This window comes from Heteronotia binoei, chromosome 12, assembly GCF_032191835.1.
Source record: "Heteronotia binoei isolate CCM8104 ecotype False Entrance Well chromosome 12, APGP_CSIRO_Hbin_v1, whole genome shotgun sequence".
NCBI classification, from domain to species: domain Eukaryota; kingdom Metazoa; phylum Chordata; class Lepidosauria; order Squamata; family Gekkonidae; genus Heteronotia; species Heteronotia binoei.
Genome location: NC_083234.1, coordinates 77,659,993 through 77,677,195, shown reverse-complemented (window position 1 = coordinate 77,677,195; position 17,203 = coordinate 77,659,993). Strand labels below are relative to the sequence as shown.

The window sequence follows — 17,203 nt, the reverse complement described above, 5'->3', positions numbered from 1 at the left end:
TTTAAAGCCAATAAAATACAATTTAAAACATTATATGGTGCTACACAACTTCAATATGGCGGGAATGAATGTTTTCTTGATGTCTGACAATATTTTACTGAACAACTTTTAGTTCTAATCAAATCAGCCTTTTGGCAGCTGTGGGGAAAACGTCTGCAAGGGACAATTAGGGTTTTTATGAGGGGGTGTCTTAACCCCACTGTAGTGATCATTTGTCTACTCAAAACTGTGCCTCCCAGTCACAGACCTATTTGTCTTGGTGGCTAAATCCCCACTGTCAGATAGATGCCTGCTTCCTAATCTTGAGGGAGGACTGTTGCTTTCACTGCTGGAAATGAAACTCTGGACCAGAAGAACCCTTGGCTTGATCCACCTCTCATGATGGCATGTAATATGCTAGTTAGTTTGCTGGGATGCTGTGCTAGATGTCAATGAGGCTTCCTCAACTTAGTTAGAAACTGACAACTTATCATCTAGTGGGTTTCTTCCCCCCCCCCTTCAAATGTGGCTTTTCCCACACCTCATTCTACCTAACCTTCCAGCAGTCAAGCCAAATATTCTAACTCTTCTTTTAGAAGTACCAACCCGAATGTCAAACCAGGAAACATGCCTATTTTAAGGTTCCCACAGGTGACAGGCAAACCACTTTTCTCAGTACAAGCTGCACAACAGAACAATTTGGGGAAGTAAATGTAATCTAATTTTTTTTCATGCTTATCGAGGATACCTGTTACATCACTAGAGAGTGGATACCTCACACACACTTGATACAACTTTCAACATGCTTTGTACTTGCAGCAAACATGAATGGCCATTTGAAGACGTATAACGTGGACAGCAGCACTGGGTGGGTACACGATATTAATGCTGGGATATACATCCACAGCACTTCACCTAACAAGCAACACATGCATGCAAGTATGGCTGAATGAAAAGACCTCCTCAGTTGGCGTAGGGCATCTTTTTCTGTTCACACTGTGACTATGACTACCATATATGTACAATGGTCAACTCAGACCCTGGAGCTTTATATGTGAATAGACCGCGCAAAGTTGCAACGTGAGGGTCTGAGCCCCCAAATTCAAAGCTAAGCAAAGTATAATATACAAGCCCACCTGAAAATCAGATTATCCCATTTCAAAACTCACACCATGCTTACGCATTATATATAGACACATGATGCACCCACGACTGGTCTGCTGATTCTTCCCTCCGTACAGGCTCAACAGAGAGAGCCCCTTTCCACCTTCCAGCCAAACCTTCTCCTAAGACAGGGAAGTCCACCTCTAGCAACTGCTCACATGTCTGAAAGGAGGCCCCAGTTGCACTCCATCAGTCCCTGAGAGGGCTCTAAAGAATCACGTAACCAGCTCAAATCACCACTAAGAGACTAAGCATACTTCTTTCCATGGCACTTTTGGAACATGGAGATGGGAGGAACATACACAGCCCTTCATATTCGATCTGTGGAATGGTAGGAGGCCCCGCAGTTAAGACAACAAAATCTTATAAGCCTGCACAAATACAGGCAAAGGGTGCAATACATATATTTTAATAGCAGCCCCCTTGGCCTTTCCACAGACTAGAAAGACATCTCTAGGCTCCCTGTGAAAGGATTTTCTAACACAATTGTCCTGTTGAATATATACTCAGTAGAACAATCATGTAGAGAAACCTCAGCCTTAGAGGTGCTTCTAGAGAACCAAGAGCTGTTTTCCTGGAGAGCCAGTTTGGTGTAGTGGTTAAGTGTGCGGACTCTTATCTGGGAGAACTGGGTTTGATTCCCCACTCCTCCACTTGCACCTGCTATAGCTCTGGCAGAGGTTGTCCTTGAAAGGGCAGCTGCTGTGAGAGCCCTCTCCAGCCCCAACCACCTCACAGGGTGTCTGTTGTGGGGGAGGAAGGGAAAGGAGATTGTGAGCCGCTCTGAGACTCTTCGGAGTGGAGGGCGGGATATAAATCCAATATCTTCATCTACCTCACAGGGTGTCTGTTGTGGGGTGGGGGGAGGTAAAGGATTTTGTGAGCCGCTCTGAGACTGTTCGGAGTGGAGGGCGGGATATAGATCCAGTATCTTTATCTTCCTCACAGGGTGTCTGTTGTGGGGGAGGAAGGGAAAGGAGATTGTGAGCCGCTCTGAGACTCTTCGGAGTGGAGGGCGGGATATAAATCCAATATCATCTTCTTGCCTGTGGGAACCGTCTTGCTAGGAAAGAAAACACTGGGGTGAGACTGAGCTGCTGGGCAGGGGTCAGAGTGGGGCAGTGCACTGGCCAATGGATGGCATTCTGCAGTACAGGAGGGATCCCTAAGAGTACACTTTGAAGTTACTTGCAAAACTAACACAGCACACTAACTTTGGAAACCTACGCTTTAGCTGACAATACTGCCTCCTCCTAACTGGAGAGACTCCAACTGACATGCACTATACATCTAACAATAACAGGCATTGACACAGTGGATTTCATAGCACGATGTTGACAGCGCAAAAGAACTTGATTAAGTAACGTTATCTGTTATAATCTCCAGTGAGGAACTTGATAACATATTTTATAGAACAAGAAACTTGATATGCATCAAGATTCACATTTTGCCATTTTCAGAAACCACTTGAGAGCTCTGGTAAGTGAGATGACAATGGAGGGACTCTTCATGCAAAAGACCCAGGATACGAAGCACTGGGTGCACCATTCTTGCATTCAAAGGTGGACTTAAGGAAAAAGAAATGAGGCAGGCCTCTAAACCCAACCAAGACCGACACAGCTAAAGGCTAGCAGCAAGCTGCCAGCTCATACCACAGACCAAACATGTAGTAAAAAATCTGCTTCTCTGAATTTATGTGCTGCCCCTCCATGGCTTTGTTCAGGGCGGCTACAGCAGCCACTGATTCTGAAAGGGGCTACTGAGTCAGTGAGTCCCATTTCGGCCTTCTCTCAGAACCATCTATGCTGCAGCCACACCCAAAGTTCTCTACACTCAACCAAGGTGAATATCAAAGCGGATGCAACTTCCTTTTCCCTTTCGACCGCAGGAAGTCGAATTCAGATACTGTCAGGGGATGCAAAGAATGCACCCGTGTGGTCCATGAAGCAACTCAAACAAGGCTCCCTAAGTGACTCTATCATGTTAAAAACAGATGGAAGAGCCATGGACCAAGGAGGCCGAGCATCTGCACTGTATGAAAAAGGTTCAAAGTTCAATCCCCAGCATCTCCAATTTAAAGGATCAGGTTGTAGGTGGAGACATGGATTTTACAGGAAAATTTGAACCAGGAAATTTTTCAGATCAAATTTATATATTTAAATAATGTCAGCATTGTGTAGATGACTGGGGAAGGCAAGGGCAAACCACCCCCGTAAAAAGTCTGCCATGAAAACGTTGTGAAAGCAATGTCACCCCAGAGTCGGAAACGACTGGTGCTTGCACAGGGGACCTTTCCTCCTTTCTTAGCAATATTTACATAAATGTTAGAGAAAAAAGGCTAATATACCAGCCCTGGGGTTTATCCCTGTTTCACAACTCACATTCAGCCCATCTAACATGACTTTTCTGCAGCACAACTATAGATAAACAGACTATCTTTACATATGATGAAAGGAAAATCTCCCATCTTGGAAAAAGTTTCCCTTAACTGGTACTAGGTGATGTGAAAGACTTCTGTCTGAAACCCTGAATAGATGCTGCCCTGCAGAGCAGAAAATACTGACCCTAACAGACCAACGGTCTGGTTCAACGTAAGGCAGCTTCATGTGTTGAAACCAATAACTACTACAGTCAGACGGAGGCTTCCTGGCTACATGAAAGCTCAGTTTGGAAAAAAGTCTGACGTTATCCAAATCCAGAGTGAGGTTAAAAGCTGACAGAGACCTACTAGCATTTTTAATCACTCATCAGGATGGCTTGGTCCACTGAACTATGGAAAAATTACCCTCCAAATTTAGAGACTAGCTCCATCCCGATTGAAGGCTAAGATGACTAAGAAGCCAAATTACATTTCTTTTATGGTCAAAGGGAATCTACACAAGAATTCCCACAGATTAGGAGATGTCAGCCATTATTTCAGCACACCCCAATGGTAATTATTCCACTCTTGTGTAATATATCTGGGCTTCTTGGAGCAAAATGGCACACGTGTTCTTCCCTCCAGCGGCAAGGCATCTCCAAGACCACATGTCAGGGTAACTGGCAGGGACAAATGTGCAAAAGTGCAAGAAAAAGCCACTAGGCTTTTCTCAGAAGTTTCCTGTGGAAGCTTCCGGCACAGAATTTCCAGCAGGCAAAAACATGCAGAGGATGCATCATTCCTGTGAAAATTACATTCAACAAAAGAGAAAGGTGGACAGCAACTTGGAGGGCAGAGTGTTGCCTGCACTCTCTGCAGCCACATTCCACAAACAGCAGAGATCTCCTCCAGAGCAAGAAGCCTTCTGCTGGTGACTTGTAGAAGGCCTCTTGCATTAGAAAAAAGTGTCACCATAAGTGGAACAGATTGCCAACCCATTCCATCCCCAACCCTCTAAAACAGGGGTGTCAAACATGCTACCCAGGGGCCAAATCAGGCCCCCGGAGGGCTCCGCTCAGACCCCTGAGCAACTGGCTCTTGTCTGATTCCTTCTCCCTCTCTCTTGCTTTCTTCTGCATCTCAACTTGTTTGCAAGGCTTGCTCAATCACACAGGAACTACAGAACGAAACCTCGATTTTCTCCATTGGTTGAGGTTTCTCCCACTCCTGGTCCCCTGCAGAGGGAGGGAAAGAGCCAGAGCCTCCTTTGCCCAGTTCCCTGGATCCCATCGGAGAAATACAAAAAAAGCACCTTCAAGACCAACAAGTGCTAATATTTTAAGCATGTTTTAATTTTTTTCTTAAAAAATATTTTAAAAAACTTTAGTCATGTTTGTTTGTGACCTTTAAAAAAATTATGCCTAATATTCAATAGGTACACGCATAGCCCAGCCCAGCCTCACAAGATCTCATTTACGTCAGATCCGGCCCTCAGAGCAAATGAGTTCGACGCCCCTGCTCTAAAACAAGAATTACTACAAAAGAGGCAATGGTTTCGCCATAGGAAATGGAAGCCTCCGCTTTATCTGACAGGATTGCTTTAACAAGGTTTGAGGAGATGGAACATTATTTCCCCCAAACTCACTGAGGGTGAATTGTTTTTCAACATTATCTGCAAATGCAATCATGCTGCTATCTTTGCAGGGCTTTGAAGTGTTTCAAGTAATGGACTAATCAGTCCCCTTTATCAGAACCTTGTAAAGTAAAGTGGGGGGGGGGAGGAAGGGGTGCACCTGCCTAGTCCAAGATAGCCTGACCTCCTCAGATCTCAGAAGCAAAAAGCAGAGTCAGCCCTGGGCTACTATGCATAAGCAGGTAATGGCAAACTTTGAACATCTCTTGCCTGTGACTTGATGACACTTTCCACCACCATACTGAGGGAGGGGAAGGTGCAGAACTCAAGAGCCGCTAATCCCAATATGTTGCTTGTGGGTACCACAGTGCATGCCAAACCTTTCCTGATGCCAGCCAAGTAGTTTTACAAAGGAGGTGGATCTTGGGGGAGGGGGTTGCCCAGCAAGGCTATTGATTAGCCACCGAAGATCTGACTGACAGTGCAGATTATTAAAAATGTTCAATTGACAGCAGATGCCCTCACAACACAAGGATCTCTGTAGCTAAAGGAAAGTCACAGCAGCTATGGTGTGTCTGGCTCCATCATTTTGTGGCTGTGTCAGAATTCCAAAGGTATCACAGGCTCAAAAAGATTGAAACCCACAAGCTAATCTGAGGTCACTTAGTAAAATCATGGCTGAAGCCAAGATTTGAACCCAGGAGTGCCTTATTCTCAGCTTTCTCTTCCTTTTAGTTCGGAAGACTGACATACACCAGGAACAGACAACCTCCAGCAAGTAGGTTTACCAGCACCATCCCAAAGACCCAACAGGCATGGCTTGTAATTGAGCATCAGCACCTTTCATACCTGGGCAGCCTCCAGCCTGGTCCAACACAACTCTCTGAGATCAAATGTTGCATTTTCCCAGTATTTGGGCCAAGAAGGGTGCCAATTCCCCACATACAATGCCACAGGGGGCACAAAGAGTCCCTAACTTTCTTCTCTCTTCCCAAACAAGCAGAAAAAACTTTCAAGGAAAATTAGGCTGTGGCTCAGAGATAGAGCATCTGAGGTTTAATCCCTGGCATCCCTGTCAAAGGCTCTAACATCACACAAGTTTGCCTTACCCGAAGTCTATCACAGGCAGTACTGAATACTCTGACAGGCACTGACTTTCCAGGATCTTAGGCGGGCCTTTTCTACTCACATAGCAGCTATTGGAAAAGGCCAATATGTTAAATGATTGAGAAATTCTTTCAGGTCAGGCAACATTGTGCTAGATAGGCCGAGTCCCTTCATTTAAAAGGGCTCAAGCAGCAGGTGTTAAAGAGATTCTTCTCTACATGAAATGCTGGAAAGCTGTGACCAACCAGTTGGCCCGCATCATTTTTAGATACGTGGACCACTGGTATGACTCTATATTAGGCACAAAGTTACTAGGATTTTGGGCAGTAAAGATTTTGGGCAGTATCAACAGAAGTATAGTGTCCAGATCAGGTGATGTGATGGTATCGCTTTACTCTGCTCTGGTAAGACCTCATCTGGAGTCTTGTGCTCAGTTTTGGGCACCACATTTCAAGAAGGATATAGACAAGCTGGAACGGGTCCAAAGGTGGGTGACGAAGATGGTGAGGGGTCTGCAGACCTATGAGGAAAGGTTGAAGGAGTTGGGGATGTTTAGCCTGGAGAGCAGGCGGCTGAGAGGTGATAGGATCGCCATCTTCAAGTACTTGAAGGGCTGTCATATAGAGGATGGTGTGGAATTGTTTTCTGTGGCCCCGGAAGGTAGGACCAGAACCAATGGGTTGAAATTAAATCAAAAGAGTTTCCGGCTCAACATTAAGAACTTCCTAATCATTAGAGCAATTCCTCAGTGGAACAGGATTCATCGGGAGGTGGTGGGCTCTACTTCCTTGGAGGTTTTTAAACAGAGGCTAGATGGCCATCTGACAGCAATGAAGATCCTGTGAATTTAGGGGGAGGTGTTTATGAGTTTCCTGCATTGTGCAGGGGGTTGGACTAGATGACTCTAGAGGTCCCTTCCAACTCTATGATTCTAGGAGTTCAGTAGTATAGATCTTGCTTACGGGTTTGAGATTTAACCTCAAACCCGTAAACCCTGCACCTAAACCTCAAACCCGTAAACCCTGCACCTAAATGCAGCAGGAATAAAAAGCAACCTTTCTGCACTACAGACAGCAGAAAATATTAGACTAGACAGACCAGCGACCTAATTCAATAAATTTCAAACCATGGATAAGCAGTAAAAGCACTTGCTCCATATGCACGAGACAGCAGCTTTGGTTTCTGGAACGCCACTGCAAAATATGCCAGGAAAGACCTTTTAATACCCAAGAGAGCAGATGCCAGCCAGAGTAAACAACTCCAATCTAAATACTTAAAACAAACCAGATAAGTGTGTCCGATGTAAGGGCAACCTTGACATTTACCCACAAGCACTTTCCCTGGTCAAAGCGCTCTTCATGTAACCAGAGCCAGCACAGCACAACAGTTAGTGTTGGACTCAGAACTGGGATTCAAGCCCCCATGCTGCCATGGAAGCTTGCTGGATGACCCTGTGCCTTCAATTCAACCTACATTGCTGGGTTGTTGCTGTGAGGCTAAAAGGCAGGTGGGGAGAAACCAAATCCACCCCCTTCTGCTCCTAGAAGAGTCAGGAGCATTAACAAACACATGCTAGAGAAATACCCTATTCAGGGGTGGAATTCTAGCAGGAGCTCCTTTGCATATTAGGTCACACTCCCCCCACCCCCGATACAGCCAATCCTCCAAGAGTTTACAAGGCGAGGATTGGCTAGATTAGTGGGGTGCAGCCTAATATGCAAAGGAGCTCCTGCTAGAATTCCACCTCTGACCCTATTATTCTGCTCAGCAGTATGATGGCCACCTTCTTATAAAGGAAGCAGCTCAAGAGACAGCTGCTGCCAAAGGCCCACAGGACAGTTTGTAGCCCAGACGAGAGCTCAGGGCTCGCCGTCCTAAAAACATAAGAGAAGCCATGATGGATCAGGCCAATGGCCCATTAAGTCCATCACTCTGTGTCACACAGTGGCAAAAAAAATCAAGTGCCATCAGGAGGTCCACCAGTGGGACCAAGACCCAGTGGCCCTCCCACTGTGCCCCCCAAGCACCAAGAATACAGACCATCCCTGCCCCAGACAGAGTGAGCCATCAATACACTGTGGCTAATAGCCACTGATGGACCTCTGCTCCAGATGTTTATCCAATTCCCTCTTGAAGGTGGCTATGCTTGTAGCCGCCACCACCTCCTGTGGCAGTGAATTCCACATGTTAATCACCCTTTGGGTGAAGAAGGACTTCCTTTTATCAGTTCTAACCCGACTGCTGAGCAATTTCATCGAATGCCCACGAGTTCTTGTATTGTGAGAAAGGGAGAAAAGGACTTCTTTCTCTACTTTCTCCATCCCATGCATAATCTTGTAAACCCCGCAGTCAAGGCTTCTCCAAGCTCAAGAGCCCCAAGTGTTTGAGCCTTTCTTCATAGGGAAAGAGTTCCAACCCTTGAATCATCCTAGTTGCCCTTTCCTAGACTTCCTGGCCCTCAAAGAGCTCACTCAGGGCGGGGGAGAGGCCGAAGCCACCTTCCCCACCTCAGGGTTGAAACCACAGGAGGGCCGAGGAGGGGGAGGGAGTCAGACGGGGTCCCGCCAGGCGCCATCTCGCCTCGGCCTCTGGCAGCGCCCGAGCCTGGGTGCCGGAGTGAGGCGGCGCGGCCTGGCGTTCCCTCCCCCGTGCCAGGCTCTGCGGCCTCCTCCTCCTTCTCCTCACCTGGCGGACGCGGTGCAGCGCGTCGGCGAAGCCTTCGGCCTTGATCCCCCCCACGGGCGCCGCGTTCGGGCCCTGCGCCAGCTCCGCCATGACACGCGCCGCCGCCGCCGCCTCTTCTTCTTCCTCCTCCTCCTCCTACCGCCGTCCGTCACTCAGCCGCCGCCGCCGCCCGCCCCTCTCTCCCGCCGTCCTGCGCCCAGGGGCTCAAGCGCTCTCGCTCTCCCTCCGCCTGGGGACCCGTACCCGGAAAAGGAAATTCCTCCCTCGCTTCCGGCGGAAAAAGGAAGCGACGGGGCAAACATGGAAAGGAGGGGGCGGGGCGAGGCGTCCTAGGGCCGGGATAGAGGACTCTCAGCGTGACGTCAGCGCCAGGCCAGAACGAGGCTGGCCGCGCGTGGCGCCGCTTCCGGAGGACGGGAGGCTCGCGCGGTCACGTGGTCAGGGCGGCTCCGCGTGGCTCCCCGAGAAGGCCAAGGGGGCGGGGCGTGAGCCCTTCGCGGGTTGGGGCGCCTGCGCGGGGCGGCGGGGCTGGAGGGAGCGCGGAAGAAACGCCATTAAGGGCCCTGCTGGCTTCCAACGCCTGGAAAGAAGGCAAGGCGGCATTAAAAGCCAACAGCAGCCGCTTTTCATTGCCAGCATTTGGGATTAATAGCGACCAGGACTTTTTCTGTAGGGAAAAACCAGTAGGAACTCATTTGCATATTAAACCACACCCCCTGACATCACAATTGATTCATGCAGGGGGGTGTAGAAAAGACCAGCAGGGACACATTTACATATTAAGCCACACCTCCTGACACAAGCCAGCCGGAACTGCGTTCCTGCTCAAAAAAAGCCCTGAGAGCGACACACAGTTAAAGTTCGGAGTTTGTTCTGCTGCTGCAGAGTGACAGGACGGCTGCTGCTGCCCACCTGGAACGTCATTTGATCTTACCAACATTATCTCACAGCGCGTGTTGCAATTGATATTGCTGGTTCCTGGAAGTAGCTATTAGAGAATCGGCGTGTTGTGATGGTTATAGCGGCCAGATTTAGAATGGGCTCAAGTCCCCACTCTGCCCTGACACTTTCTGGCTGACCCTGGTCAGTCACTCTGGCTGCAGTCATACACACTAAATAGTGCACTTTCAGTGTACTTTCCAACTGGATTTGCCAGTTCACACAGTAAAATCCAATTGGAACGTGGATTGAAAGTACATTTGTGGTGCCCAGTAGACCCTCTAGCCAGCTCCCTGTGAGGAGGTCAGTCTAGGAACTTACTACCAGGGCACTTTAAGTCTAATATCAAAGGGGAGGCAAAGCTCTTCCCCGTAAGGCTGCTGCCCCCAGACTGGTATTTTAGTAGGGCCCAATCTCCCGTTTCCCCTGAAGGAGCAACAATTCCAGATAACCAAAGAGATGCTTATGGCATTTACACCTTCTTCTGAGTAGGGCCAAAAGGCACTGGTCCCTTTGCAAGTCACTGACACCAAACAAAAGGTTCAACATAATTTTTTTCTAACAGTACATGTATTTTCCCAACACCATGTAACAAAAAGCTTTAAAAGCTGTCAAGTTACCTTGACCCTCAGGCCAATTGCAGAGAGCTAAAACGGTTCAGAGTTCCACAAGCACCAGGGTTCCCAAGAATACTCTTATTAACCCCTAGGTCACCACAGCTCTTTGCCTAAGCAAGCAGCCGGAAGACTAAAACTAGGAAAAATCTCTTACTAGCCCACCAGCCTCTAACTGGCAATCAAGGCCTGATGCTTTTCAGCTGGTGGCTCCACCCTGGGTCTTACAACAGAAGGTGAAAAACCCTGTAGAATTTAGGTCAACTTAAAACTTAGCCTTGGCACTATTGCATTATTTATAAAGTATGTATGATTGCAGCTTCCATCTCCCTCACAGGCTGGTTGTGAGACAAGGCAGAGCGCTTCTCTTCCCACTTCAGGAATTAGAGAAACAGTAGGACTGACTGGAAGGTCAGATGTCGAAGCTGAAGCTCAAACACTTTGGCCACCAAATGAGAAGGGAGCACTCACTGGAGAAGACCCTGATGCTGGGAAGGACAGAAGGCAAAAGAAGAAGGGGACAGCAGAAGATTAGATGGCTGGACAGCATTACTAATGTAACTAACATGAATTTGAGTGGACTTCGGAGGATGGTGGAAGATAGGAGGGCCTGGTGTAACTTTGTCCATGGGGTCACAAAGAGTCAGACTTGACCTTGCGACTGAACAACAACAAGGACTGGTTGTACCTTGGAATTCTTTTCTCTTTATGAAAAGGGCTGCTGTATGGTGGAATAGAAATTCAGCATTCAACCAGTCTCCTCGCCATACATTTCTTTGGTTGTCCCTTCTGAATTCCAAGTCCAGGCATACCACGTTATCTATTGGACACATGTCCATTAGTTGCTAAGCTGAGGTTCCAGCAATCTATACACAAAGGAAGCATGATTTCTGAGAGAGCAAGAAGGTCTGCACCGACTCTTTGCTTCAACCACGGACAGTATGTTTTCTTGACTCGCTTTATTTGATCTTTTTAAATACCCTTTTGTTGCCATCTAGCTGATTTATGGCACCCCCTTGAGGTTTCAAGGCAAGAGACAGTAGGAGGTGGCTTGTCACTGCCTGCCTCTGCATAGCAACTCTGGACTTCCTTGGTGGTCTCCCTTCAGAATACTAACCAGGAATGACCCTGTTTAGCTTCCAAGATCTGATGAGGCTGGGCTAAGCAGAGGGAATACTGGTCAATTTAAATACCCTAAGGTTCCTCAAAACATTACCCAGGGTGGTTTCCAGTTACACTACAGATTATAGAAACATGATCAAATCACAGACAATGAACAAAAATCCAACAGCAGCAAAAATTATATAAAAGCTTATCACAGCATAAAACTCTGAATATCATAAAGGAACAAGGATCCTAGTATATCATAAAGGAAAAGCGGGGTGACATGATAGAGGTTTACAAGATAATGCATGGGATGGAGAAAGTAGAGAAAGAAATACTTTTCTCCCTTTCTCACAATACAAGAACTCATGGGCATTCCATGAAATTGCTGAGCAGAAAGGTTAAAACGGATAAAAGGAAGTACTTCTTCACCCAAAGGGTGATTAACATGTGGAATTCACTGCCACAGGAGGTGGTGGCGGCCACAAGCATAGCCACCTTCAAGAGGAGGTTAGATAAAAATATGGAGCAGAGGTCCATCAGTGGCTATTAGCCACAGTGTGTGTGTGTATATATATATTTGGCCGCTGTGTGACACAGAATGTTGGACTGGATGGGCCATTGGCCTGATCTAACATGGCTTCTCTTATGTTCTTACCCTAGTATAAAACAGCGTAGAACACATAACACCAGAGCAATCCAACAACAGTACAACCAACAGTGTTGTAGGTCCTTCTCCAGGGGAACTGATCTCTGCAGTTTACAGATGAGCTGTAATTCCAAAGGCCCCCCAGGGTCCCACCTGGAGGCTGGCACCCTTGTGGGGTCAGGTGCAACTTTTGCCCAGCAAGACTTATGATTGACTGTTGGAGTTTGGCTATGCAAATTTTAACGTTTTTATTTTGGTAGCCACCATAGCACACGAATCTTCACTGTGTGACTCAAAGAAAGCTGCAGTGGACATTTTGTGGTTGGCTCCGGCTCCTGCAGCAGCCATTTTTGTAGCTGCTCCCACCACACTATATCAGAATTCCAAAGCTGCCAGCAGTAGGGTTGCCAATCCCCAGGTGGGGGCAGGGGATCCCCCGGTTTGGAGGCCCTCCCCCCGCTTCAGGGTCATCAGAAAGCGGGGGGAGGGGAGGGAAATGTCTGCTGGGAACTCTGTTATTCCCATAGAAAATAATGGAGAATTGATCCGCGGGTATCTGGGGCTCTGGGGGGGGCGGGGTTTTTTTAGGTAGAGGCACCAAATTTTCAGTATAGCATCTAGTGCCTCTCCCCAAAATATCCCCCAAGTTTCAAAATGATTGGACCAGGGGGTCCAATTCTATGAGCCCCAAGAGAAGGTGCCCTTATCCTTCATTATTTCCTATGGAAGGAAAGCATTGAAAAGGTGTGCCGTCCCTTTAAATGTGATGGCCAGAACTGCCTTTGGAGTTCAATTATGCTTGTCACAGCCTTGATCTTGGCTCCACCCCCAAAGTCCCCAGATATTTCTTGAATTGGACTTGGCAACCCTAGCCAGCAGGCTCAAAAAGGTTGAGGACCCCTGGTCTGGACTGATGTGCGAAAGCAAGCTGCCAACTCTCCTAGAAGGCTGTATTTAGCTCTGTGGCCCACAGTTGCACCGACGTGATGTAAAGTCTGGCTGCTTTTTTGGGGGGGGGGGGCTGCACCAATTCTGTGGGCTGCTTTGGAAGAGATTTGAAAGAGCCGCTACTTTGCAAAAGGCATGTAAGACCTTTTGCTTCATGGGACATTTTCAGATTTGATTTGTTTTCTCATGGTTTGTGGAAACGTTTTATGATTTGTAAGGCGTGAGTTCAAATCTCTGCTCGGCGGGACCCCAACCTTTTTGAGCCTGCAGGCACATTTGGAATCCCAACATGGGATGGTGGTAGGGTTGCCAGGTCTTACCTGGCTGCCAGCAGGGGACTTTTTTCAAGCGTGCATAGTGTGCCCAGCGCAATGATGTCACACGGAAGTGACATCATTGCGCCAGGCATATCGTGTGGGGGGGGCCTCTCTAACTAGGGTTGCCAAGTCCAAATCAAGAAATATCTGGGGACTTTGGGGATGGAGCCAGGAGACTTTGGGGGTGGAGCCAGGAGACATTGGGGCGGAGCCAGGAACAAGGGTGTGACAAGCATAATTGAACTCCAAGGGAGTTCTGGCCATCACATTTAAAGGGACAGCACACCTTTTTAAATGCCTTCCTTCCATAGGAAATAATGAAGGATAAGGGCACCTTCTTTTGGGGCTCATAGAATTGGACCCCCTGGTCCAATCCTTTTGAAACTTGGAAGGTATTTTGAGGGGAGGCACTAAATGCTATACTGAAAATTTGGCACCTCTACCTCAAAAAACAGTCCCCCCAGAACTCCCGATACCCATGGATCAATTCCCCATCATTCCCTATGGGAATCGTTCATGGAGGTGCATGATGGTTGTGGGGGAGGGGCTTCCCCCGCCAGCCAGCTGACTGGGGGAGGGGGGAAGTCTGTAAAACCGTGGGATCCCCCTCTGGGACCTGGGGATTGGGAAGCCTATCTCTAACATTTGGTTGAAAACTCTATGGCACCATAGAGGGGGGGGGTTGACTCAAATGCTAGAGTGTCCCCCATGCGACATGCCCTGCACGATGACATCACTTCTGTGTGACACCATTGCACCGGGCACATCAGGTGACAATGGAGTTCTTCAGGGGCGGGGCTCTGGGCCAGTGGGTTGAAGGCCCTAAAATCAGGGGAACCCTTGCTGCAGGCGGGGGAATGGGAACCCTACATGATGGGTACAGCAACAAAATAGCTGCCACAAAATGGCTGCCGCAGGAGGCAGTGCCAACAAAAAAATGATTGCCATGGGTTAACTTCAGCCACACAGTGTACATCCTTGAGCTGGGGTGGCAGCTGCTTTCAAAGCAACATCAACACAGCCAATCAAATCTCCAAGGGCCAATCAGAAGTCTTGTTGGGCAAAAGCACTGCCTAGCCCCTCCTACTTTCTATAAACACTTGGCAGGTGCTAGGGAAAGTGTTGGTGGGTTTAGTGGCACCCACAGGCACCACTCCGGGGATCCCCGCAATAAACAGACTAGGAAGGTATACCAAAGCCAAGTAGAAGAAGAACAGAGAGAGGGAAGAAGCACCAAGAAAAGGTCATACCATAAGACTTTAAAAGGGGAAACCCTGGCTGGGGCTGCCAGAGCTGACGTTTGGGTGGTTTATTCTATACTGTTATGCTGTTCTGATGCCAACACCAGGTTGAAAAATTCCCGGAGATTTGGAGGTTGAGAATAGGGTGTGGGGAAGGGTGGGACATCAGTGGGTTATAATGCTATACAGTCCACCTCCCAAAGCAGCCATTTTCTCCCAAGGAAATTATCTCTGTCATCTGGAGCTTAGCTGACATGTTGAGAGAACTCCAGGCCTCACCAGGAGGTTGGCAGCCCTGGTTCATAAACCCCACTGGGTTGAATGAACTGTAATAGAAATAAAGAAGAAAGGAAATGTTTTCATGTGCAGGGGGAAATAGTGTTCTCTGCAATGACACTATTTCATACTCTCCCAGGTCTCCTTTGGAGGGGAGCATTGGGGGCATTAATGATGTTCCAGCTCTCTGTCATATCCCCTCCCCCCCCCCCAAGATACAGAAACATAGTCAAATACTAGACAGCCAGTGTGGTGTAGTGGTTAGAATGTCAAACTAGGACCTGAGAGACCCAGGTTCAAATCCTACCCTTCCATGGAAGTAGGGTTGGCAGGTCCTCCCTGGCCACTGGTGGGGGAGGGGGGGTGAAGGGGTTGAGTTGCCACCTTCCGGTTGGGAAACCTCTGGAGATTTGGGAGTAGAGATTGGGGAGGTCAGTGACCAAACTGGGGTACAATGCCATAGAGTCTACTCCTCAGATCCTCCATTTTCTCCAGAGAAACTGATCACAGACTGGAAATGAGCTTTCATTCCAGGGGATCCCCAGGTCTCACATGGAGGCTGGCATCCCTACATGGAAACTTGCTGGGAGACCTTGAGCCAGTCACACACACTCAACCTAATCTAACAGGGCCGCCGTGAGGACAACATGAAACAGAGAATGGTTTGAGCCACGTTGGGCCCTGGGGGAAGGGTATAAATGAATAAATCAATGCCTAGATTTTCTTCCTCTAACATCAGCCGCAAGAGCTAGAAACTTAGGATCTAATTTTGCATTTGGTCAAGTGCCAAAAGTTTTAGCAGAAAACTTGAGGCTGATGCAAATTTGAGAACAGCCAAGCTAATAGCCAGGTTTCCAGAAACACCCACACAGACCACAGTGCCTTACGCCAGCTTGTTCATGATTTGCCTCGGCTCTTTTTGCCTTTGTCCCAAGTCCCTGCTGAGTTCACAGATTAATTTCAAAAAGGTGAACTGTTAGAGCTCCAAGCCCAGGTAGGAGAGAAAAGAAGAGGGGGTCCTAGACAAGACAAAACAGAAGGCAAGCAGGGGCCAAAGAGGCTCAACAGCTAACCCCTGAGAGGAGGAGGGGCAACTGCCAAGTGTTCCCTAGGGAGAGAATTCTCTTAGCCTTCCCCTTCCTAGATCCCCTCCCAGATCTGAATGGCACATGGCGTGTGGACTGATGTGATGATTCACTGCCTTGGCTCCTGGTGCCTCTTGTTCAAGATGGCTGCTCCCCCTGTTCCTTCCTTGTGAATTTTATGTGATGGTTTAGTTGACAGAAGAGCCCGGTGGCACAGAGTGTTAAAGCAACAGTACTGCAGCACTGTGATCTGAACTCTCTGCTCACGACTTGAGTTCGATCCCAGCGGAAGCTGGTTTCAGGTAGCCGGCTCAGGTTGACTCAAGCCTTCCATCCTTTCGAGGTTGGTAAAATGAGTTCCCATAAAGTGTAAAAGACTGGGGAAGGCCATGGCAAACCACCCCGTAAAAAAAAGTCTGCCGTGAAAACATTGCACAACGTCACCCCAGAGTCGGAAACGACTGGTGCTTGCACAGGGGACCTTTCCTTTTTCAGTTGACAGACTTTAAATCATGGAATTCTTGTTTCCAATCAGGTCAGAGACACTTGCACTGGACATGTTTATGTTACTTATTTAGTAGATGTGATATCTGGTGAGGTCTTCATCCTATTAGTATCGCACCCTTGCCTGGGGCAGTCTGCATGAATTCCTCCCCAACCCTTGCCAACAAACCACTCTGCAGAGCAAGTTCATCTGAAACAAAGTGACTGGGCATTATTTATTGTATTTACGAATCACCCAGCAGGGCTCCAGGTGGTATAAAGTCTGCTTCAAGTCTGAGGAGAAATCCAAACTCAGGGCTCCCCATTCCAAGTGTATTTTATTTTATTGGGTTTCAGTCCACCCTATCTTGCAAGCAGGTTCAGGATGGGTTCCTGTCAAACATCGATATTTCTCAATAACCAGTCTTTTGCTGTTAAATCAAAAGTTGCTTTATTGGAGAAACTCAGAAGCTTTACCAAGGACAAAATCCTTGGAAGTAATGCCCTAGACATGGGTACATAGTTGCTATATAGGATTACTTCAAAGGATACTATGAAGATGCAATCTGAGTCACAGGTTCAAAGGTTACTACACAGTATCTCTTTTATTACTGAGGAAT

The 17,203-nt window shown here is 47.8% G+C and overlaps 1 protein-coding gene across 8 annotated transcripts in view; it reads right to left on the bottom strand.

Moving 5' to 3' along the window:
* Positions 1–9,212, bottom strand: part of FUBP3 (far upstream element binding protein 3) — an 84,742-nt gene extending 75,530 nt beyond the window's left edge. For 5 of the 8 annotated variants that reach the window (XM_060250449.1, XM_060250450.1, XM_060250447.1 and 2 more), the window contains exons 1-2: positions 9,080–9,208; positions 8,928–9,043 (exon numbers count right to left, since the gene is read on the bottom strand). In XM_060250449.1, coding sequence (XP_060106432.1) covers positions 8,928–9,017 — 90 coding nt within the window. In that variant the 5' untranslated portion in view covers positions 9,018–9,043; positions 9,080–9,208. Of the gene's footprint in view, positions 1–8,927; positions 9,044–9,079 lie in introns of all 8 variants that reach the window. The other 3 variants (XM_060250444.1, XM_060250446.1, XM_060250445.1) reach the window with 2 other exon arrangements.
* Between the last annotated feature and the right edge of the window lie 7,991 nt (positions 9,213–17,203).